Source organism: Leguminivora glycinivorella, chromosome 1, assembly GCF_023078275.1.
Source record: "Leguminivora glycinivorella isolate SPB_JAAS2020 chromosome 1, LegGlyc_1.1, whole genome shotgun sequence".
Lineage (NCBI taxonomy): Eukaryota > Metazoa > Arthropoda > Insecta > Lepidoptera > Tortricidae > Leguminivora > Leguminivora glycinivorella.
This window is the reverse complement of record NC_062971.1, coordinates 34113809-34138929: the sequence shown is the minus strand read 5'-3', so window position 1 is coordinate 34138929 and position 25121 is coordinate 34113809. Positions and strand designations below refer to the sequence as shown.

Genomic DNA, 25121 nt, shown 5'->3' with positions numbered 1-25121 from the left:
ATATAGACGGTGATTACCTTTTTGATTTTTCTATATCGCGGTCAATATAAGTCTAATCGTGAATCAGACAAAACTCTTATTATTTCACTATCCCTATTACTGAAAGACGAATTTAAAAATACAATCATTGTCATCCAGGTGGAACCGAAGACGCGACAAGTTTATGCAGCAACGTAGCGTACTCTTGGGGCGAGTGGTCGCTCTGCCGCGGGCGCGACGCGCTGTACGTGTGGAGCGACGCGGCCGCGCTCGAGCTCAGCACCGGCTCCAACGGCTGGTTCCGCTTCCTGCTGGACGGCAAGCTGGCCACCATGTACTCCAGCGGCAGCCCGGAGCACCAGACCGACAACACGGGTACGTCCGTATATTAACGTTCACGTTCACGGTGCATCATAGATTCAATTAAATTCAATATTCATTATGTGACGGTGGCCTAGCGGTAAGAGCGTGCGACTTTCAATCCGTAGGTCGCGTGTTCGAACCCCGGCTCGTACCAATTAGTTTTTCGGAACGTATGTGCGTAATGTCATTTGATATTTGCCAGTCGCTTTTGGGTGAGGAAAACATCGTGAGGAAACCGGACTAATTCCAATAAGCCCTAGTTACCCTTCGGGTTGGAAGGTCAGATGGCAGTCGCTTTCGTAAAACTAGTGCCTACGCCAAATCTTTGGATTAGTTGTCAAAGCGGACCCCAGGCTCCCATGAGCCATGGCAGATGCCGGGATAATGCAAGGAGGAAAAAAAAATCATTATGTAACGTCCTGTCTCTTGTGAAGGTATTGGGGGAATCGAATTACACAGTATTTACGGATTTCGAATGTTCAGTTGCACTCGGCCCTTCGCTGCTGTCAGGGTTGCAGGCGGAATGATTCTTTGCCCTAACAATCATAGAATAGAAAAAACTTTATTCAGGTCGCTTAAACAATATAAATTACAAAAACATGTCACAAAAATTGAATTAAAACGTCACTGAAAAGGTTTCCACTCAGCTTGGTGTCAAGGTATCTTTTGGATACTTTGTCGCTGGTCTTCCGTGGCAACCCTTCCGTTACATACAAACGGAACAAATATGTATAATTTACAGCAAATATGTTTAATAACATAAATAATAACCACAATACAACGACAAGTTATACTGAACTAAGTAAACTAAACAGGATAGTGAGCCACGACACATAATCAAGAGAAACAGGTTTTATTTTTACTTATTAATGTGCCAGTGGCATTGGATTGATAACTTCAGAATAATTTTATAACTTTAAATTGTTGTTGACAGAGAACCGCGGCGAGTTCATAGACAAACTCCAAAGAGCCAGGGCGTCGGTGAAGAACTCTGTACCACAGCCGATATTGTCCAAGCCGTCGCACACCAAACTGATACTCGGGAACTGGTCTCTGTCCTGCAAGAAGTAAGTACTCATCCATACTATACTAATATACTAATAATATTATAAATGGGAAAGTGTGTGTGTCTTTTTTTTTATACTATGTCGGTGGCAAACAAGCATACGGCCCGCCTGATGTAAAGCGGTCACCGTAACCTATGGACGCCTGCAACTCAAACAGTGTCACATGCACGTTGCCACCCCATTAGAAACTTGTACACTCCCTTTTGCTGTGTTAAGTACACAGCAAAAAGGAGTGTACAAGTTCTAAGGAGGGTTCGGGTTGCCATCGACGCAAAGGACAATAGACGGAACAAGTTAGTTCCGTAAACTCCGTCATCAGCACATCACCCTCGTCGAGCTCTGGCAGCCTTACTCACCGTCAGGAACACAACACTATGAGTAGGGTATAGTGCTATTTGGCTGCTGTCTGTCTGTTTGTCCGTCTTTCACGGCAAAACGGAGGGAATTGACGTGATTTTTTAATTGGAGATAGTTGAAGGGATGGAGAGTGACATAGGCTACATTTTGTCTCTGTCTAACGCGAGCGAAGCCGCGGGCAAAAGCTAGTTCGTCATAAATTGATATTGCCAAAGTCAAAAGAATATATAGGAATTAAATTTTGTATGTGATAAGCGTCACGGAAGTACGTCGCATCGTCCGAAGTTTTTTGTAGTTTTTTAATCTAATAACTAACTATCATCAGCCCATCGCTTATAGTGCCACAGATCTTATCTTATCTTAGATAACCAGTTCGCTGGATAATAATGAACATGTCAATCAATCGCAAAAGTGGCGAATAATGAGGAGGCACACTCAAGGGATATGACAGATGGCGAGATGGCGCCACCTTATCAGTCCATTGCACAGATAAAGAATTTCATACGTGAGAGCGAGAAGATGTTTTTTTCTCTCTCTAACATATGAATTACAGTGACATGCCTAGGCACTTGCACAAATGCGGGATAAAATGAGGAGTGTCTTTTCAAAAGGGCTTATTTCCATTTTTTCTTTTTTTTAAACTATGAATGCAGTTTTTCTTAGTATAGAAAATTACGCGTTGTTTTGAGATAAAAGTTCAAAAAGTCTCGCCTTGATCTTTAAAAAAAAGATTAACATCAAAGTTTAGAACACTTTTTGAAAAATGTGTAATGATTATTTATGTGGATAAACCAATGTATGTATTACAATAACATTCATATCAACTAACGTTAATACAAAATGCAAAAATAAAATAAAACCATTTTAAAATAATAACATTTACGCTACAAGGCCACAACAAAAGGGCTTAATTCCCAAAAAGTTCGCATCAAAAGTGCTTAATTCTCAAAAACATATGGTAATTAAATATTTATTTAGGTACACATGTTACGTTTTATTTAATCATAGCATTAACGTCAACTTACAATATTACAATTTTGCAAATTAAATATTAATTTCAAAACCAATACCGTGGAATTATGTTTTTCTCGATTTCCCAAAAAAAGTTCAAAGTGGAAATAAGCCCTTTTGAAAAGACACTCCTCAAATGTCAATGCGCCTCCTCATTAACAGACTGATTTCGTTAGCAAACTGGTAATTTGTGGGCCCCTTTACACTAAATAAGTCGTCGCCAATGTTCCCTTAGTGCCTAATTTTCACGTTGAAATATATTGTGACTTTAGGGAAAAGGAGCTTCAGATACACAACACAGATGGGCAACAGCAAACTACGTTGCTACGGGAAGATCTGCCCGGGTTCATATTCGAATCCAATCGAGGGACCAAACACTCCTTCACTGCTGAAACATTTTTAGGTAAGATATTAAGCCTTTCTAAAACAAAAGATGTACCCTACCATGATTTTGAGCTGTATTTCAAAATCATAGGAATCGATTTTCCAATCGCAAACCTTAACTCTCAATATATGTGAGCCTTCTGGCTTCTACACTTAAAGTTGTTAACTATTATGAATAATACAACACCTATTCGGTTCGTCGTCTGATTGGATATTCGATTTAAGATAAAATAAAACCACCTTTAGTGCGTTTTCACATTATCCGATCCGATATCGGAAGTAGGAAAGATTTCAAAGGAAAAAAGCAAAGATGGCGGCGTAAATATATGGGATATCGGTCCGACGTCCGATATCGGATCGGATAATGTGAAAACGCACTTAATATACAACATTTGTAATGGCGAATTGCTAACTAACAATTAATGACATCATTCTTTAGGGCCAGAACTGGCAAGCGGCTGGGCGGACCGGAGGCCCACAGTATCGAATAACGCGAACAACGCTAACCAGCGGCGCTCAAGGATCTCTGCCAAGACTGAGGCGCTCAAAACACAGGTATGCTACTCAAGGAGAGTTCACAGAAGAACTAAGGCTCGCTATCGCCAGTAGCGGCGTAAACTGGACGAGATCCCTTTTATGGAAAAGTTGGCGGTAATCTTTTTTTGTTGTACCATTTGTTCGTTACACAGTATAATAAAGAGTACTATCGTACAGTATGGCCACTCCCGCTCCCCGCTAAAAGTGCCGCCCACCCCCTCTCGGTTACCTCACAGTTACCGCCTGTCAGAAACGCGAACAGTCGACCTGATTTCACTCATACAAGCATAGTTCGCGTACACGAGCTTAGGCTGTGCCTGTGTGCTAGGAACGCTCCTCTTTCATATATTTGATGCCAGAGTCCGAGGTGTGTCAATAGGGGACCACAAATGCGGCAATCATTTGTTGTAACAGACCTATGATATTGCAAATTCATTAGTCTAAGTGGAATTCCTTGCCGGCGGCTATATTTCCGAGCTCATATAACCCGGCAACCTTCAAATCAAGAGTGAACAGGCATCTTCTGGGCGAACTCACTCCATCGTAGGCCACGTCTTTGCCTTTGGCTTGTCTGTGGCCAAGAGTAAGCCCATTTATAATAATAAAAAAAAATGTTTCTTATGTCCATTTGCTGACTTTGTACAAAATGTCCATCTGTTGCTAGGTGGGATCCCGCGCGCGCTCGCTGTACTCGCGCCATCTCGCGGGTGCCGCTAACCGTCAGCCGCGCGCGCCCGTGGCTCGCTTGCGCGCTGTGCTGGCCCAACTACAGCGCCTCGCTACGCAACCTACCAGTAAGACACCATTTTTTCTACTAGTCACATGTTATGACACGTATTCGTGGACTATCGCTTGTCTACAAAGATTTATTCTAATGATTAGAAAAATTTCAAGACAACATGCATGCTGCAAGTAGTATTTTTTCGTCATCAGAAACGGTCAAGGAAATTTAAAGCTGCATATTCAATTCAATTCAATTCAAAACCTTTAATGTCATAAACAACACATGTCAAAAATACATAGGATAGAAAAAATTATATCTGTTTGACAAATAAATTATCTGTCAAACGAATCTAAGGTGCCGTACTTTACAAGCCCGTGCCTGTTTACACTAACTCGCATTGCTGTTTTTTTTTTGTGGGTATTTTATTGGTGTACTGAATTGTATGTAACATCAACTGCATCAACAGTCCGTAATAGAACTGAAATCGCATTAGTGGAACTTAGGTCGCCATTTAATAGGCATTTGATTACTTATTATTTATTATCTGACTCTTTTGGGATCTCAGTAAATAATACCGTTGCTTTCATAAATCAATACAGAATGATTGAATAATTGCAGAAGACTGGCAGCAAGAGATGCACGAAGCTTTAGAACAGTTGACTGAGCTGCTTTGCGGGGAGGAACTTCTGTCCGCATATGAGCTGCAATCGTCCGGCCTCGCTCCGGCACTGTTGCAAGTGCTGTCACAACAACCTAATGGTAAGTTTGACTATTTAAATTTATTTTATTTCATTAGGCAAAACCAACAGCTTAAATATTTAAAACTAGGCTAACAAAGTCTATCGACAAAGCTAATTTTACAGGATTGAAGAATCGAATGTTTTAGAAAATATTACTGAGTAGAACACCATTAGCTTCACGTTTCTAAAGCATCTGTAACTACTTCGTGTATTTTTTAAAAATAAATTATTAAATTCCACAATGTTCGTAAACACAATAAGCAATTAAGATATAATTTTATTTATGGCTAATTCTAATCAACTTATAAAGTCAGGACGCTCACTGAACCTAAGAATACTTGTCGCTTTTCCCCCGCCACAACGCCAGGACGGCATGCAAGAATCGGTCCCACTTTTTAAGTGTGGAATGGAAAAACTTGGCCTATCTCCGGAAGTTTGGTGTGATCCATTATTGAAGGGGTGCCGTAATGTGTCGTGCAGAGCCAGTCTCCCAGTACCGAGCGCGCGAACAGCTGGTCCGCTTGTGGGCCGTGGACAGCCGCGCGGGCTGCGCGCTGGCGGCGCGGCTCGTGGGCGTGCTGGAGTCGGTGGAGCGGCTGCCCGTGCACGCGCCCGCCGGCGACGCGCCGCCGCCGCCCTCCACCGCGCTGCACCACCTCACCAAGAGGATCCGGTATGTTGTACTCCCAGTACCGAGCGCGCGAACAGCTGGTCCGCTTGTGGGCCGTGGACAGCCGCGCGGGCTGCGCGCTGGCGGCGCGGCTCGTGGGCGTGCTGGAGTCGGTGGAGCGGCTGCCCGTGCACGCGCCCGCCGGCGACGCGCCGCCGCCGCCCTCCACCGCGCTGCACCACCTCACCAAGAGGATCCGGTATGTTGCACTCCTGAAGCCTCGGTTACACTTGGCTGACTTTACCGACTTGCTAAACGCGAATACACTTTCCTAAATTAGGATTTTAAATGATTTAGCATCCTAAATTCAGCCAAGTGTAATAGAGGCTTAAGGCACCCCAGAGGCGCAAACGGCCTTCACGATCTCGCGCCACGCCTTCCTATCTTCTCGACCCTCGTGCCCTCGCTCGTGCTCGACCCGGCCGCTCGTAGCTCATTCGAAGGACGGCGTCCATGAGTGAACAGCCCGGGGCCGCGTTTTGCGGCTTGCGTTATTTCTTTCCCCTCTTCGAATAGTGTATCTGACTGTAACCAGCTTTCTATCGACCACTTTATACCTAGTTCTTATAGTTCCGCCTCCTGACGGAGGTATAATCTCTATATCGGGTATTGAACCTGTATTCTCCAGATTTTTCGACTTTTTGATAGCAATATTACATGACGAAGGTCGCAAAAATATCTCGCACGATCGTATTTGTCGTATCGTAAGATCGTATTCGTAAGAGAGAATTTTAAGGCCTTCGGAGAGTAACAATATGATTGCAGATAACTGAACTTACTAAACTGTCTTAAAACTCCACAGATTACGCGTAGTCCGCGCAAGCGAAGACAGCACCGAGGACACGACCAATAGTAACAACGCCGGCCGCAACCTCAAAGTCGAAGCCCTCACCACTGTGCGGCAACTAGAACGCTTCCTCGCCAAGTCTGTGGCGCGCCAGTGGTACGACATGGAACGTTCCACCTTCAACTTCGTACAGCGGATCAAAGCGGAGGCACCTATGGATTTCGTGTACGATGTGAGTATATCCCGTTGTAACCTGTCTGCCAGCTCACTTACTCGCAGTGTACGTCGCAGTAACATTAACAACGCCGACCGCAACCTCAAAGTCGAAGCGCTTACCGCCGTGCGGCAACTCGAGCACTTCCAGGCTAACCCCCATATTCATAAACGTACTCTAAAGTTATCAATCCGATAAAGTTCGTTTGTCCCTTTCCGACGTATTGGTGTGATAGAAAAAGACAAACGAACTTTATCGGCTTGATAACTTTACAAGTACGTTTATGAATATGGGGGTAAGTCTGTGGCACACCAGTGGTAGGACATGGAGCGCTCCACCATTAACTTCGGGCAACTTCCAGATCCTTTCAGAAGCTCCTATGGAATTCGTCTATGACGTGAGTGTACACCGCTCTAACCTTCAGCCCTCATAGTCCACCGGCTTGTGTCGTTACCTATACAAGAGGAATATTTGTGGATTTTTATGGCAGACCCTCGTAATGCTCCAATGTAATAGATAAAATTACATTCAACTTGGCGCTCATAAGATATTCTCTCTTTTTCCTACTTACATTTATTTATCTTTACTCCATAGCACGATTTCGACGAGAACGGCGTCCTATACTTCATCGGTAGCAACGGCGGCACCGCCGAGTGGGTCAACCCGGGCGCCCACGCCCTCGTCTCCGTGTGGTCCTCCGACGGCCGCCAGCTGCCCTACGGCCGCGCCGAAGACGCTCTGTCCCGTTCTCCTGAACCGCTCAACGTGCATACGAATGACGATCGACGCGCGTTCATTGCGCTTGATTTAGGGTTGCAAATAATACCCACTGCTTATACGCTGCGGCATGCGAGGGGATACGGAAGGTCGGCGCTCAGGAATTGGCTCTTCCAGGTTTGTTCTGGAATTTATAGTTGTGTTTAGCTTTCGTTCTGACGGGTTCGTATCTCTACAGAAAATTGCTTGCATTATTCTGCCTCAGGCAATTATTTTACTTGGTGCAAATTTCTGCTACAACTTTGTGGGGCTGTCATTACAATAAATTAAATTTCAGATGTCTGCGGACGGTATGTCGTGGTCAACGCTACTGGCGCACAGCGACGAGCAAGCGCTCCAAGAGCCCGGCAGCACGGCCACGTGGCGGCTGCGAGCCGACGCGCCTTACCGCTACCTGCGCGTGCAGCAGAACGGCAAGAACGCCTCGGGGCAGTCGCACTACCTGTCGCTCTCCGGCCTCGAGATATACGGCAAGGTATGTAGCGGCTCGAGCACACACGAGCCAAGCAGCACGTACGGAGGTACACCTTCCCTCTGGATGTCTGGGCGACGCGTAAAACAGAAGGGAAGACTCAGCGACGTCCAGTCAGAAATGTGTTGTTTATATTTTATATTATAACCAATAGAATTACTTTATTTGTTTTCCTCTCCCAGCGTGCAGTGATTCTAATTGGTTTGCTCACTTCATACAGTACCGGTCAAAAATTTAAGTTCACTCCTTGTTTTCAGTACAATTGACTGCTTTAGAGATAGTTTTTTGTAGTTCAGACGTCAAAATTTGTTTCGTAAACAATTTATATTTTTTTAACATCTGTTTCCCTCAAATCTTATAGGCTAAATAATTATTTGGCCTATATTATCTGGCTAAAACTGTGTTTCGTGTAAAGATGTGTCTCAATTAGTGGCAAAGGATAAGTTGAAAACATATTTCGACTACCAAACCGAAGATAATTATCGTACAAAAGTACTCATTTGTACCGAAATCAAAGGGTGAACTCAAACTTTTGACCGGTACTGTATAGATATCAAGACTTAAAGTAAGCTTCAAGCGCGTAGCTTAATAATATAAATGTCGCAAACCAAATGTTACAAACATAGTCTAGACGGCAGAAATAACGTCGTTGCATATTTCATTAAAAAAGGACAAATTTAACGAAATTAAACTCTATATGGAAGCGGTCAGTGCCCTCGAGAAACGAGTGAACTATACTGTCGGGTTAATTTTTTGTGTCACGGTCGCCGCGCTTCGCTCGCTCAATGTCGGTCAGCTACGTGCGTGAAATTGGCTCCATTGTAACTTTTTGTTAGCTTTTATTTCTCTTTTTGGATTCGGGTGTAAGTTGTCTGTTACAAAAACTGAGTTTTTATGTCTTCTGTTTTTTGTTTAAGTTCAACATGGTTTATGTTTACTACACTTAATTTGTTAACTAGTAGATTCATAATTAGATATTCGTGTGTATTAACTTCGTCTATAAGCTACGGTCGCTACGGAGGGCTACGCTTACAGCGTCCTTTTCTTTAAAGTGCTGATGCAAGTGTAAAAGTTTTTTATAATTCAAAAATACTGTATTTTAACTAGACAACGTCTAAAATATTGACTACTGTGTGCGTAGCCAAATGCACAAAGGCTCACGATAATATCTATATCGCTCTCGCGTACTGGGGCGACAGAGCCAGACTACATTTTTGCGGCGTTTCGCGTCACAGAAATGGCATTCGGCTACGGGGCGTGGACATAACCATTGATCCCGTTTTTGCGTTTTTTTTATCTAGAATTATTGTAATTATTGACGTTTTAATTCTTTTTTTCTTTCACCTAGTACACTTTAATTAACCTGAGTTTTATTGAGGTAATTATAGTAATAAAACTTAAGGTAATAAAACTTAAGTAACAAATAAATAACAAGCTAACTCTAAAAAAATAATAAAACAACTTAAAATTAGATTAAAAACTAATCTAAACTAAAATATATGAGGTAATTTGGATGAGGTTAGCCCATATAGCATTGAATGTATTATTTGACGGGCAGGTGGTGAGCGTGTGCTCGACGCCGCCGCGGCAGTGCGCAGGCGGGCAGGGCGCGGGCGCGCAGGCCGCGTGCGGCGGCGCGCGCTCGCGGCGCTGGTCGCGCGGCGGCGGGGGCGGCGGCGCGCGCGGGCTGTGCGCCGGCGCCAAGGTGGCGCGCGGGCCCGACTGGAAGTGGCGCGACCAGGACGGCAGCCCGCCCGGCCACGGCACCGTCACCTCCGACCTGCACAACGGCTGGGTCGACGTCAGGTGGGTCACGCTCATGTGCTTACCGGCTCCACCTAAACTCGACACGTTGTGAGATAAGCTGAAGCGCCCACATACGAAGATGTTTTGAACGCTCAGGGAGACGGGTACGAGATCGACCGAAGTGGAGGCGTGTAAAGAGTACAGTAAACGGCCATAAATAATGCACATCCGTTTTTCGTCTTCGTAGAGTGTTGTCGCTTAATTGCTTATGTGACGTTAATTGTCTCTTTCCAAAGACCGATGTGAATTCTTTATGGCCGTTTACTGTACAAAGGAGCAAACTTTTGAAGAGCAGAGACGACTGGAATTCGTTGCGAAGCGGCCATAATATACTACAATGTTGCCGGAAAGGTAGCATTATTACTGAAAAATAGGCTACGTCAGCGATCTGAGAACTGTCAATCCGCGCTCTCATTGGCCACTGGCTGTCTCAGTTGCCGTGGCCGAAACCGACCTAGACAGGAGGATAAGACCTATCAAGCGAATGAGCAAATCTGTCTAGGCGAATGACTTTACGACAGACCCCGTTAAACTGTTCGTTAAGATAGTCTTTTGGAATGTTTTTTCCATGATAAATGTCGTCTTAACATGCGTATTCCCGTCGTAGGTGGGAGCACGGCGGGCGCAACTCGTACCGCATGGGCGCGGAGGGCAAGTTCGACCTGAAGGTGGTGAGCGGCGGCGCGGCCGAGGGCGCGCGCGGCGGCCGCAAGTCGCACTCCACGCCCAGCCTGCCCGACGCCACGGCGCAGGACCAGGTCAGACCCACTTATGAATGCACAAAATTTATGTTGGCAAGATTTTTCTACAATACTATCGTGGCTTTGAGACTAATCAAAATTACTTATATTGACCGGGATATAGACCGTAATTACCTTTTTGATTTTTGTCCAGCTCCCGATATTTCGATCACATGATTGCATGGGTCATTGCATAAGTTTAATGAAAATAACCGTGAATCATTCAAAATTACTAATACTAATCAAAATTTTGCCACAATTTCGCAAGATATCGGGACATATCCGAATTCTCGTAAAAGACGTGACGTGACGTGAGCGCTCGAAATGATCGAATCTCCGATACCGATACTCTTCTTCCGATGATACTCTTCAAGATGCCGAAGTTGTCGGCACCTTGAAGGGTAACACATTCATACAGCGAAATCATGATTTTTGATATGGGTAGATAATAATTTACCTGAGTATGTAGCTAAGGAGATTTTAAAATATTATTTCTCATGTTAGGTGTCGGTCGCGTCAACCGAGCAGGCGTCTTCGGCAGACAACATATCGGGCGAAGAGATGGCCAGCAACATGACACGGCCGCGAATGCATACCGCCGATCTGTCCGCTATCAACAACTCCACTCATCATATCAACACAGGTAACATTAACTTCTGTGTGTATTCAAAACTTTCCAGAAACATAGTTTGTCAAAACTAATATTCAACATACAATAGACTGAAAGTAAAGCCAACCATCCTTGGGTAGTTAGAGGTTCGAATCAAATATTTAATGGATGTGAACTCTTTAAATTCCTCTAATATATTGTAATAGATGTTTATTAGGTACAGTCAACCAATTTGAATCCTAGGCCACTGTAGAACTTTTTCACAGCAAACGTCGAAACACGTCGAAGTGACTTCTATGACAATTACATCACGGTGTCAATAAGACAGGGTTCTAGAGTGGCCTAGGATTCAAATTTGTTAACTGTACTTGTTGATTTTATGCATTGCACTTTTACCCCTTTTCACATAGTACACCTGAGTAATATGTGAAATTCTTGTGATAGTTTTGATCCTCTATTGGGCTCTATGTAAATTCTATTATGGAGTAATTTCACTTGCTTGTGTTAAAAAACTAGTTGACGATCGCGAAGACCTCTCGTTGGTAGATCTGGCGACGATCGTCGAGTCGCTGACGCTGGGCGCGGAGGGCAACAACTGCATCGCGGAGCTGAGCGGCAATTCCTTCGCCAACATGGAGATGGGACCGACCAGCATCACGGACATCACCAAGCCGTACCCGGCTAAAGAACCGTTGCCGGAGACGAACTCACAAGAGGTTAGTTACTGGTTTAAACTTGTTGAGTATCGCGAAGCTGTCTAGTGGGTAGGACTGGCGACGTTGGGCGCGTAGAGTGACGCCTGTATTGCCGAGATCAACGGAAATTCCTTCGCAAACACGAAGATGGGGCTGACCAGCATCACGGCCTACATTCGGCTAAGGAACTTCTGCCGGAGACACAGGTAGGTAAGGTTTGGTTTTTAAACTGTGACCGGACTTATATTACCCTCAAAAACACACGGGCATTAATTTTACCTTTGTATTAACGTTTAAACTTTGTTCATTTTAAATTGCATTTATCTTGTCTCGTTTGATTTAGTGACAAGCACGTGGAAAACATTAGAAAAAGTTCAAATTACTTATTGTCCATCCTTTGAGATTTTGATAGGCGTGCATAAAGTAAGTTTAGCGGAAACCAGTACAGTGAAGAGAGATTAGCGGTAGATTGACTATAATCCTTTAGGGAACTCAAGACAGAAATTTCCTAAATAATATCCGAAAATATGCGATAGGGTTCAATTTCAAGGGTAGATCTAACAAGACTGATGAATAGGAACGTTGCTCCCGCGGATCGAACAATAACGCCGGCGTGGCGTTGCCGAGTGCGTTGCTCGCGATACCGGCCGCGCTGCTGAGACAACTCCACGCGATGCGTCCCCCTGGCCTGTATATACAGGTCTGTGTCCCAGATGATTACAGATGTAGTGTACATCCTCTCGATCTCTATTTTCTCGGAAACGTTCGTGTTTGTCTGCCTTTTTGTGACAAGAATGACTGAAAGAATATAACAAGTTCGTTCGTTTCTGTGAAAATATGATTGTAAAGGATAATGCCCTACATCTACTCTCGGACTTTTTCAATTGAAATCATTTAGTTCGTGTAATTGTAACGTTGTGATTTATTACACCGGACACGATAACAGCTAATTAGCTTGAATATTTTGCGGCTCATCGAATTTAATTCTTATTGTAAGGTTACGTATACTCATTAAATTACATAAAATACAGAGTTTATTTAGAAAAATAAAGTCTTTAAAGTTTTAAGGTAATATAGCTTTGTGGCATTGTAATTGTAATGTTATATAGATAGAAGTAGTTAATAGGCTAGTTTCCTATACTTAAAATAAAATATTTTATGTAGTGCACGAAATAAAACACCACATAATAAGAAGAAAAATATAGACAGCAGTTATGTTTAAACATGATTTCCATTTAATAAGTCAAAGAGAACGATATAAAGTAAATGAATGGACCGTGACGTCACGCCTCAGTATTTCATAGGAATTCATTATTAGCAAATCGTTTTGACAGTTCTGAAAAAGAAGCTGATTTGACTAGTAGGAAACTAGCCTATTATATGAATCGAAGGTAGCATCGACGTAGTTTTGTAGTTATGTTGTTTTTATCGGCAAGTGTATGAATAACTTATGCAGTTGTCCGTTTGTTAACAATAGTATTGTTTAATACAGTGCGAAGACAATGAAAGCGGAGAGGGGCAATACGACGAACATAATAAGAACGATGGTCAGGGCAGTGGCTCGGGCACCATGAGTGCCAGCGAACCGGATCTCACACAACAGGTATGTTACTAAAATTTGTCAAACTCAGTGACATATTCTTATAACTTCGCGTGAATGAAGGTGCAATTATGAACCATACGGCACGGCTCAGGAAAAATGAAAGTAGTAGTTTAGTCATAATATTGTACAGCTCATTCCGACATATTACAGCAACATTATTGACTCACCTTCATTAGAAGTCTTTGCAAAAAGGGCTTAAGAATACTGAAAAGTGTGGACGAATATACACGTGTTTTTCTACAGGGCGCCGCGCGACTACTTGAATCTCTTGGCGTTGGACGCGGCAGCGGCGCCGGCCGCGGCAACAACCCGCAGCGGGCCTCGCGCACCAACCACTCCACTAGTCTATTCCCGAGGTATATCCATTAAAAACAAACACAACAATTTTATCTTTTATTGAACTTGATATGTACACGTTTCTACGTCGACGATTTTTACTTATCGGTTTAAAGAAAAACCATTTTGAAAAGCTTGTACCAAAAATTAAATGTTTGCCAAAAACTTATAGATAATCAATCCGTCTCGATTCCGAGATATTTTGTGATACAAATTTGTTCTAATAATGTTAAATGTTATAGCTTGGTGCGACTCGCGTTGTCGAGCAACTTCCCCGGCGGACTGCTGTCTGCGGCGCAGAGCTACCCTTCACTCGCGCCCAACGCGCAAAACGCTCTCACTCTCTCCCTCACTTCTACTTCCAGCGAGAGCGAGCAGGTAAGCATTATTTGTGAAGTTGTGGCTTGAAGTGAGCAGCGTGCTTCGTTAACCGTACGTGAATGCTCGACGCTGACGCTGGTCATATATTGACTAAAAACCAATGTGCGTTTCGTGGCTCTCGGGTCTATGAGCGTCTATATCGTGCAGCGTGTACAAACTATAAAACAATAGTTTGGACGTGTTTGCTAGTTCAGCCCCGCTTCAATGTTCACTTAGTTCATAAGTAAGACATGTTCTAAAATGCAGACATTATTTTAAAGTTAACGCAGCATTCCCATTGGCAGGTGTCCCTCGAAGATTTCCTAGAGTCGTGCCGCGCGCCCGCGCTGCTGGCCGAGCTAGAGGACGATGATGACGGCGACGACGCGCTCGATAGCGACAAGGAGAATGAGCCCGCCTACCAGGAGGTATGTTTCTTTAGAAAAAACGGCTTATACCTGTTTTCAGAAGGTTGACTTACATATATAGATAGCTTGAATTTAGTCCAATCTGATCGCGGACATCCTATGGAGTATTGCGCAAAATTATATTTAGATAGAACAAATAGGTTCATCTATTTGCATAGCGGTCGAGTGTGTCAGATTTTGTACTGAAGTCGTAATTTGGCTGTGATTGGACGTGTCTCTGGTGCTTGACCGCTCATAATTTTGTGTTGTTGCAATTAAATATCACGTAACGAGGCATTTATGTTTTTGTGACTTCAACAATTTCAACATACAAAAAATGACGCTCAAAAGCTGCAAGCTGTGAGTAAAGACTGACAACTCAGTGGATTTGACTGAGGTCGTTTGGCACGCTAAGTGGATACGTGTGTTTGATCGCGAGGAATATAGTAAACGTAATGGTTAAACACGACTAACTTTACAGGTATCTCGCAATCTTCTGTCGCTTATGGAAGAGGAAGCCTTGGAAGCGGTCCGTGGAGGCCTAGGGCAGCGCGCTCGGCGTCCATGGGACGACGAGTTCGTGTTGAAGCGGCAGTTCTCCGCGCTCATACCCGCCTTCGACCCGCGCCCCGGCCGCACCAATCTCAACCAGACCGTCGGTGAGTTCTATTATTACTGGCATACACAAGAATAAACATGGCGTACCGGCTGCAAAGTAATCTCCTACCGTTTTTATTAATAGCTTTATCAGAATTCACAGTTAATAATGCTTAGAATGCTGTCATTAAACCGAGGTCCCGAACATTTTACGCCTTCGATTACTGTTTATGTGATACCGTTTTCGAGTTCACGTTTATGTATTCACGCATCGTTTTCCAGATCTCGATATACCCCTAAACGAGTCGTCCGACACGGAAGAGTCGGAGGCGGCGCGCAGTCCCCCGGCGTCGCCGGCGCCGGCAGAGGGCGCGGGGGTGGGGACGGGCGCGCGGCTGCCCGCGCTGCGCCTGGTGCTGAGCGCGGGCGCGGCGGCGCTGGCGCTGGAGCGGCCGTCGTGGACCGTGTACCGCGCCGTCGTCGCGCTCAACGCGCGCCTGCCCGCCCAAGACTCGCACCGCGACACCACCTACACGTGAGTTAACCCGTCGCCGCCGCGCCTAGCTCACGACATACTTCTACTATCCCGGCGAGACTGCCGAACCGTCTAGCGATTTGGGCAGATACGGTCCATAGTTAATCGTCGTTTCGTCATTTCTCGGTGACGCCGATCACGCGAGACGTATTATTTAAGCCAGTTGTGCGTTCACATTTTCCCCTATGATTTCTCTTTTTCAAACTCATCCCTGATTTGTTCACAGGTTAACATATAAAGAAGTGGAAGGGATGGAAACGTTCGCCGCGTCCAGTGATAGTGAAGATGATGAGCCGGGAGACCCAGGTAAAGAACGACAACACTTTTAAAGTGTAACTCTCTCTCTCTCTCTCTCACACACACACACACAGACACATACAAACATGTAGCAATCATCAATTATTCTCTTTGAAAGAAAGCGTATCCGGGAAGATCAACCGCTCGCCGCCCGGTAGGTCGGCCCAGATACCGCTGAGAAAACAGTGTGATGGCGGATCTGTGTTAGCTACGAGCCGATGATTGACTGAACGATAACTGCACAGGATCGGCACAAGTGGCGTGCTTTCATTTTGGAAGCCGCGATCCTCTTTGGATCGCGGAGCCATATAGTGTTAGTTTAGAAGCACATTTGCAATCGTATGTTGTTACAGAGCGCGGGCTGGCGGGCGCCTCGGGCTCGGAGGGCTCGGCGGCGGCGGTGTGCGTGCGCGTGCTGCGCCGCCTGCGCGCCGCCGCGCCCGCGCTGCCCGCCGACGCCTTCCTCTCCACCAAGCTCACCAACAAGCTGCACCAGCAGCTGCAGGACCCGCTGGCTCTGGCCGCGCACGCCGCGCCGCACTGGTCAGTCATACACTCTTACATTTGAAACGCTAAACATAATAACACCACCGAACACTTTGTCGAACATCCCTTTAAATTGTGTAAAAAACCGACACCGATGCCGATCACTGGTAAGTACCGAGTGATCAAACTAAACAGTCAAACAACGATTCAAACTTAAGTGTAACATGTCGTTTGGTGTTCTGTTTACCGTTGTTTGCCAAGACCGAATACGGCCCGATCGATAATCTTTATTGTCCCGGAGCTGTAAGTTCACATTTTTGACACAAATACATGACAGCGTTCACAAAATGAAAAACTCGCGCGACATAATGAAATTTTAAATAAAATCCTGTAATAATAATTAAAAAAATCAAGTATTTAAAAACAATATTTACTTTAAACATAATCTAACATATGTTACATTTTTGCGGATCTTCGTTAGTGAGTATTTTACGATATTAATTTATCACGCAGGATTTACTTATTATGTCATTTATCATTCATTTTTATTTTTAAACTAGTGCTGTGGCAGTCTGTCATTTCAATTCAAATGACATTTCAGTAAGTTAATAAAAATCGTATATTTGTTTAAGCGCCTCCTTGTATATAGGGCTTAATCGATTCAACCCCTTCGTACATAATCGCTAGATTTGGCAAACGATAAGTCTTAGCCACATCGTAACATACTTCAAAACAAATGTGTCAAAAATGTGAACTTACAGCTCCGGGACAATAGTTAGCAAATATACACAATTCGAATCGATTGATGTTGAAGCTATACAGCGTGCGATATGAAGTTACGGCTGTGTATGTTTGCAAGCACATTTTATGTAGTATTGCATTGTATGTATGAGACCATGGATTTACATACATATAATCAAACGAGCCACAGACGTTGTTACTGTTCACTTTGTATAAACTAGTGTATTACCATAGGTGCCAACAACTGAACGACTGGTGCCCGTTCCTGTTCCCGCTGGAGACGCGACAGATGTTCTTCGCGTGCACGGCGTTCGGCACCTCCAGAACCATCGTGTGGCTGCAAGCGCAGCGCGACCGCGCGCTGGACCGCCAGAGGTACCACACGCATGAACAAAATATGTACAAAAATATCTGTGATATTCTTCAGGATTTTTAGATGGTTTTAATTTATTGAAGATTCGAACAGACTCGAAAGGATTTACGTAGAATTTCGATAAAAATTGTGTTGCGATATTGCGAATATTACGCCGGAAATTTGTTCCTTACGCGGCAGCGTTCAAAATTATCATTATAGAATGATGAGTTTTATTGTAAGTTTAGTGTCCAATGAACAACGCACTGAAGTAAAGCTAGCTAAATATCTGCTGCTAGGAAGTAGCAGTGATAAATCATAAAATTCATATCGATAGTGATATATCGTGATAATTTTCAGTGTTTTTTACTGTTTTACTTTGACACAGATCTGGCAACACAGTGTCGCCGCGTCGCGCCGAGCTAGAAGCGACGGAGTTCCGCATGGGTCGTCTGCGGCACGAGCGCGTGCGCATCCCGCGCCAGCCTAACCTGCTGCGATCCGCTATGCAGGTACGTTGTAGACCCTGTGCTGTATGATAGAAGACAACACATCAACGAGTCTCTATTAGTAGTCTAGTAGTTGTGTCTGCACTCCGTTTCGCCGCTTTGCGCGGGATTAGAAGCGTCTATGGGCCGACTGCGGCTTGAACGGGTGCGCATCCTAGCTTACTGCGATCCGCTATCCTTGAACGTTGTGGACTTTGTGCAGGACAAAAGATCTCAACGAGCTTCTAGCCGTTTGGTTTGTGCTTCGTTTCAGCGAGACTGATGTAGATTATCACCCCCTTATTCATAAAAAGTTACTGAACTGATTAGTTAAAAAGTGATATGCTCGTTTCTTACAAATACGTACACGTAGTTACTATATGAGTTCATAATGTTTTGCAATTCTTTGCTTGCTGTCCATAAACCGGGTGTTTTGTTGATTAGGTGATGAAGGTGCACGCGGGGCGCAAGTCTGTGCTGGAGGTGGAGTTCGCGGGCGAGGAGGGCACCGGGCTGGGGCCCACGCTGGAGTTCTACGCGCTCGTGGCGGCCGAGCTGCAGCGCGCCGACCTCGCCATGTGGCTGCACGACGCGCAGCCGCCGCTCGCCGCCCACCAGCCCTACCACCTGGACGGTACGAGTACATACTACACGCTCAAAAATGCTCGTACTCGAGATCTTGCTAGTTAACAAAGATGCCATGAGTAATTTTACCGAATTTGCCGGACATAAAACGAGATCAGGCAGGCAAGCATGGTCGCGATAAAACATCAGGCCGTTCCTAATGAATTTACACATAGTACGTTACTCATACTCATATATCAATTACAGGTCAAGCTTACATATTATAATTACAATCACAGAACAATTCGTAAATTTATATAGATATACATTTATTTATTTTATTAATTAGATTTCATATTATACATTCATATTTCGAGTTAAGTATTCCTCGACATTATAAAACGGCCGCTCAATGAGCCAATTTTTGAGTTCGTTAAGGACGGCCTGATGTTTTATCATTCATCGCGCGACCATACTTGCCTGCCTGCTTTGCCGCCAATGACGAAAATTGCTTCTCCTCTCTCTATTATTCTTACAGGTATTGAAACTACAAACATTTTTGATTACTTTATATTGTGGGTAGATCCTCTAGTCTATGTACAGTCAGCTGCAGAGAAAAGTAGACACCCTTGCATACAAATTTGTACGGCAGAGGGTCTCTTTTTCTCTGCAGCTGACTTTACGTAAACGTTTCTTGGATCATTACGCGAGGGCGGCCGCGATGTATCAAATAGTAGTACCACCCATTGATTTTATTGGAGGCAATTTGTTCTCAATTAACATTTGAATCGTTTGTTGTGTGCAGAAAAGCCCCCGGGCTACTACGTGACGCCGGCCAACGGACTGTTCCCGGCGCCGCTCCCTCAAGACTCTCCAATCTGTGATAAAGTTTGCAAATATTTCTGGTTCCTAGGAGTATTTTTAGCTAAGGTAACTTTTCTTCTATTCTTAACACCGTGTACATAAAATTGAAAAAAAATCTAAATTGTTTACAGTTAAACTAAAGTTTTTTTTTAATTACAATAGAACTGTAATTTCATGGCATAGCTTTTGAATTTAGAATGTAACCTCTGCTTTTGTCAGGTTTTACAAGACGGGCGGCTGGTGGACCTGCCGCTTTCAGAGCCGTTCTTGCACATCATGTGTGGCGAGGAGCTGAAGAACGACCATCTGCAGGAGATCGATCCCATCAGGCACAGGTACACTTCTTGTTTTATTCTTTTAGGCCTAAGCCCCAGGTAAGGTCGAAGTGTAGCAACAATCGCCTCCAAGCCCTTGAAGATAAGGTATGTCATTATAACATTTTCACTCGTTTTTATTCAAAACGTTCCCACGATTTGAGTCGTTTTATCGGCGATTAGCGTGTTCTGACGATGTATTTAACTTTATGTTCCCTGTGTGATGAATTAACGATTGTTCTCTAGCTTTATTTATTGTATGTTTGTCGATTAAGTGGTATTAACAAAAATGGTATTAAAACGAATATTCTTAGGTTCCTGCAAAACGTTCTTGCCGCGGCGGAGCAATACGACGCGCTGCAGTCCGACGCGTCGCTGTCGGCGGAGGAGCGAGCGTCGCGCGCGGCCGAGCTCACCGTCGAGGGCGCCACCTTCGAGCAGCTCGCGCTCTCCATGACGCACGCGGCGTCCGGCGCCGCGCACGACGACCCCGCCGCCCTGCAGCCGCTCTGCGACGCGGGAGAACACATCGAGGTACGATAATGCATACTTTTCTGATCTCTGAATGGGGTTGCCAACTGTCTGGTTAGATTCTCTCTATCCAAGAGTAAAATAGTACCAATACGAATAGCGATAGACTGAAAGAGATGAAAAGCTATAATACGCTACGGGCCGATAATGATTGGACCACTCTTGGCTAAATGTATGCATAGGTATCATCATCATAGCGTGTTCCTTCTCTCCAAATTTGTTCTATAACATTTGGCTGCTGGAATCTAGGACAAAAAACACAAGATAACCATATAATTTGACAAGTCAACACCTTTTGCCATCCATTAAGGTCCTCCATCATTATTAGTAGTTTGAAAATTGAGACTAATGTAGAACAATAACAGGCCTCGTAGCGGAATGGCATTTCTACGACGCGAAACGAAAACGAAACGCCGCGAAAGGTAGTCTGGCTCTGTCGCGCCAATACGCAAGAGCGATAGAGATAGATGTCTACGAGCGTTTCGTTTCGTGCGCGTTTGTTCCATTCGGCTACACACGCAGTCACAAGGGATCGGCAAAGAAACATTTGAAAGTACATACATACATATAATCACGCCTGTATCCCATAAAGGGGTAGGCAGAGCACATGAACTACTAAGTTTCAGTGCCACCCTTGGAAAAAAATGGTTGAAAGAAATCCAAATTGTGACATTGCAGTGACAGGTTGCCAGCCTGTCGCCTACGCCACAATTTAACTCATATCTCACAGTCGACTTCTACGACACCCACGGGAAGAAAGGGGGTGGTGAAATTCTTAACCCGTCACCACACGGTCACATTTGAAAGTAATTTTTATTTATCATACAGATCGGTGCGCACAACGCCCGCGCGTACGCGGAGGCGAGCGCGCGCTGGATGGTGGCGGACGGCATCCGGCGCCAGGCGGCCGCCTTCCGCCGCGGCTTCGCCGGCGTCTTCCCGCCGCGCCGTCTGCGCGCCTTCAGCCCCTCCGAGCTGCGTCTGCTGCTGTGCGGCGAGCGCGGACCCGCTTGGACCAAGGAACTACTGCTCCAGGTGAGCTCGCGGACCGTATACTACAAGAGGGAGGACAATTCGCGAGCGGACGTATCTCAGTTGTTAGCTCGTTGAACGTACAGCTATAGGCTACTTGACCCTCTTTTAAAGTCTGTCTTATATGATTAAGTACGGTCCGATCAACCGAAATAAAATATTATCATATTTTATGAAGACTTAAAAACGGCAAGAAATATTTTTAAAGTATACTTTTACGTAATAAGGCGAAAATAACACAGCCATGTTAATCTATAGATTATCTATGCATCAGGTCATTCTATTCAAAAACAACATTTTCTGACTTTTTAAGTATGAAGGCATAAAGTTCAATATGTCAGTGATTGTTTTGACATGCAGTAAGATTCGAATTCGATGACGTCACTACATCGCTGACAGTGTTTTCGGTGGCCATAATAAATAAAAATTTAAACACATTTTTAATCGAAAATATATAGTCATCAATACACTTTTAATAACGAAAATTTATAAATATTGTTTTTTTTTATGTCAAATACTACAGAAGACAATCATTTATTGTGCCCAATTTGATATGAGTCTAGTAGCCTATTATGTGCGTGCATGATGATAACACGACTGGCTGGTCGTTTGCATTTACACAGACATGGAAATGATGAGATGGTATTGCGCCATCTACAAGCGTGTGTAGGTTCGAGAATTTGCGACAGGCGTATTCGATACAAGTCGCCCGGCATGTCTGATCTCCTACTTTCCGATATCTGTGGGTAAGCTGTATGATTTATTGTGCCCAATTTGATAAGTTAAAGTGGGTATGTAGGCGACGCCTTAGCGCGCTTTCATCGTCCCTAAGCTCAGGCTGCTACTATGCGGGGAACGTTGACGTGGACCCGCTTGGACCAAAGAGATACTGCTACAGGTATGTCGTGTGGTTGTAAAGTCGGTTTGGTTATTATTGGTTGCTTTTGTTAGGTGGATCCAAGCTTACTTAACTTAAGAAACCACTGAGTTAAGATACTTTCTCACTTAACAGTTAACTGTATTGAAACTAACAATATCTCGTTTTCACAGTACACGGAACCGAAGCTGGGCTACACGCGCGACTCGCCCGGCTTCCTGCGGCTCGTGGACGTGCTGGTGGAGATGTCGTGGCGCGAGCGCAAGGCCTTCCTGCAGTTCGCCACCGGCTGCAGCAGCCTGCCACCTGGAGGACTGGCTAACTTGCACCCCAGGCTCACTGTCGTCAGGAAGGTATGCCAAAATAAGCCTTGAGTTAAGATACCCTTACGGACCGGTCATAGTAATGCACAGCATCAGGATGTGACTAGCACCACAGTCGGCTGCTGCACGAAGTTTTGCTGCGACTCATAAGTCGTTTAGTTATCAGCTTCCAGTTTCCTTAAACTTAATTGTAAAATCTAAATCATCTTGTATCAGTTTGAAATTTCCCAATTTGTCGTCAGCAGTACTGAACATTGATATGTTCGCAGGTGGACGCGGGCGACGGCTCGTACCCGTCAGTGAACACGTGCGTGCACTACCTGAAGCTGCCCGAGTACTCGTGCAAGGAGGTGCTGCGCGAGCGCCTGCTCGCCGCCACCAACGAGCGCGGCTTCCATCTCAACTAGACGCCCACTTCGCCCGCCCCGCGGGCCTTGTCTGTGAGCCTTTACTATATTACACCACGTATTCTGATAGTCAGACCTACGCGGAACGAGTCGTCTCACGGGAAAATATTGGTGCCTCATATGCGCCGTTACAATGGCTCAGTCGATAAGTTGTCGTTCGGAATAAATTCCTCGGTCATTGCAACCGTGGTAAAATTCTCATCAGGTGACTCGTTCTCTGTTAGGCCTAATAAGGAAACGCTTCCAAAACTCGCAACAGTCGCAACACATCAAAGCGAATGATCTCAACTTATGGTGTAATATATTATTCGGCTGATTTGATACTGACATAATTGGTTACTTGATTGATAGTAATTTGTATCCTTGGTAAAATTATACAAATTACTAGGGGTATGTAAACATTTTCGATTTACTAACAACTGTGTGTACTACTGCGAACACTGAATTTTAACGCAATATAATAACAGCTGAGCCGCAACGGCCAATAGCGGATGAAGACGTGTGATAAGAAGGGCTAAAACTACGTTGGTGTATGTACAAATTGTGCAATATTTACGAATCGCGAACGACATGTGAAATATGTATACATTTGACGCCTTGTTACATTACAATAAGGTGCAAAAATGTTTACGTGTGACTAGCATGCCGACTGATATCGAACAGTCCAACATGGTCCTGGCCTAGTTTTCTGCATCTAATCTTGCTCATACCTCAATAAAACTATGACATTAGAAAATGCTATGAAATATACTTTTGTTTGTATTATTTGAATATAACCAACTGAGTTGTACTTTCACCAGCGTATCCTAAGTGACTAAGCGGGAGATATAATATGCGATGATTTGTGTCTATTTATGACATATTTAGTTAGATATTTTTTAATTTTTTTTCTTAGATTTAAAATGTACTTGTGTAATGACAAATTGGAGTTCTCTCACAAAAAATGCTTAGATAGCGCCGCTTCGAAGCGTTATCAATAACCTTTTTTCACCAATACTTTTTGTCGTTTTGTAAAACGTGTTACAATTCATTTGTATACTCGGGTCGGCGATATCAAAGGAAGACGATTTTTATGTGTTACCTATTATAAACTGTTTGTATTGTCGTTTTATAGTAGTATTCAGATGTACTGGCTATTTAGATATCTCGTTTTTATGTAAATGTAAATGAGAACCATTATATTTGTACCGTGACGTTTTCTGATTGCAAGTGAAATTCTGAATACCACTTTAGTTAATAATGTGGGTGGAAGTAATGACATCGATGAAGATTAGTTACCGTGCGCAGTTATAAATATACAGTACAATTGTCGCTGGGTCGGTTTTCAATGTATTTACATCTCTTGATTTGTATTCTAAGTTTTGCTGCTATTATTATTGTAAGATTTGAATAAAAATATAAAATAAGAGAGGCTACTGTTTTGTTAGTGAACGAGTACTTTTGACTAGATCTCTGTGATGTTTATATTCATATATAGCTGAAAATGACCAGATTTATAACTTTTTGGGTGTCCTAATCATGGATTCACTTGTAATTGAATATTTTATAGTTGAAATTAGTAAAAAATATAAAAGCACTTCGTTTGTGCTACTTGCAATCACCTTTAACGTATGATTCACTTGACAATGTGGAATACTATGGGTCAGTTGCACCAAACCGTCTGTCACCGTTAAAGCATTCGTTAAATTTTATTGTATGGAAAGTTCCATAGACTTCTACTGCGTGACGATGATGTTTCTGTCAAATGTAGTTGATGCAACTGGCAAGATAAAGTCGCCGTCAATAGAACTTGTGAACAATGTAAACAAACCTTGTAGTCAAAATGTCTTTAATTTTCATTCTAACTCATCAGATGCTGGCTGAATCCATGTGTTATTTAATCAATTCATGTCACATTATGATCCTCAACCTTTAAAGTAATAAAATTGTGCTAGAATATTGATATTTTATAGAATGGTTTGTTTACATTGTTGACAATTTCTATTGACGGCGATTTTACATGTTATATCGGGTACCTCTGCAAACTTATGTTGTCAAGTGGTTATTGTTCTACGCCTTAGCTAATTAATCTAAA

At 43.9% G+C, this 25121-nt stretch overlaps 1 protein-coding gene across 1 annotated transcript in view; it reads left to right on the top strand.

The window, feature by feature from the left end:
* Positions 1-24811, top strand: part of LOC125224702 (E3 ubiquitin-protein ligase Ufd4) — a 52396-nt gene extending 27585 nt beyond the window's left edge. The window contains exons 16-46 of the mRNA XM_048128139.1: positions 139-354; positions 1277-1409; positions 3050-3180; positions 3601-3716; positions 4363-4492; positions 5041-5181; positions 5643-5835; positions 6635-6851; positions 7428-7727; positions 7888-8085; positions 9641-9888; positions 10496-10646; positions 11133-11271; positions 11755-11954; positions 13426-13536; positions 13780-13892; positions 14115-14250; positions 14538-14660; positions 15121-15298; positions 15519-15771; positions 15998-16077; positions 16422-16611; positions 17530-17670; positions 18036-18159; positions 18580-18769; positions 19505-19629; positions 19783-19898; positions 20192-20411; positions 21237-21443; positions 22491-22670; positions 22910-24811. Of these exons, the coding sequence (XP_047984096.1) occupies positions 139-354; positions 1277-1409; positions 3050-3180; positions 3601-3716; positions 4363-4492; positions 5041-5181; positions 5643-5835; positions 6635-6851; positions 7428-7727; positions 7888-8085; positions 9641-9888; positions 10496-10646; positions 11133-11271; positions 11755-11954; positions 13426-13536; positions 13780-13892; positions 14115-14250; positions 14538-14660; positions 15121-15298; positions 15519-15771; positions 15998-16077; positions 16422-16611; positions 17530-17670; positions 18036-18159; positions 18580-18769; positions 19505-19629; positions 19783-19898; positions 20192-20411; positions 21237-21443; positions 22491-22670; positions 22910-23047 (5138 nt within the window). The 3' untranslated portion in view covers positions 23048-24811. The remainder of the gene's footprint in view (positions 1-138; positions 355-1276; positions 1410-3049; positions 3181-3600; positions 3717-4362; positions 4493-5040; positions 5182-5642; positions 5836-6634; positions 6852-7427; positions 7728-7887; positions 8086-9640; positions 9889-10495; positions 10647-11132; positions 11272-11754; positions 11955-13425; positions 13537-13779; positions 13893-14114; positions 14251-14537; positions 14661-15120; positions 15299-15518; positions 15772-15997; positions 16078-16421; positions 16612-17529; positions 17671-18035; positions 18160-18579; positions 18770-19504; positions 19630-19782; positions 19899-20191; positions 20412-21236; positions 21444-22490; positions 22671-22909) is intronic.
* The last annotated feature ends 310 nt before the right edge of the window (positions 24812-25121 follow it).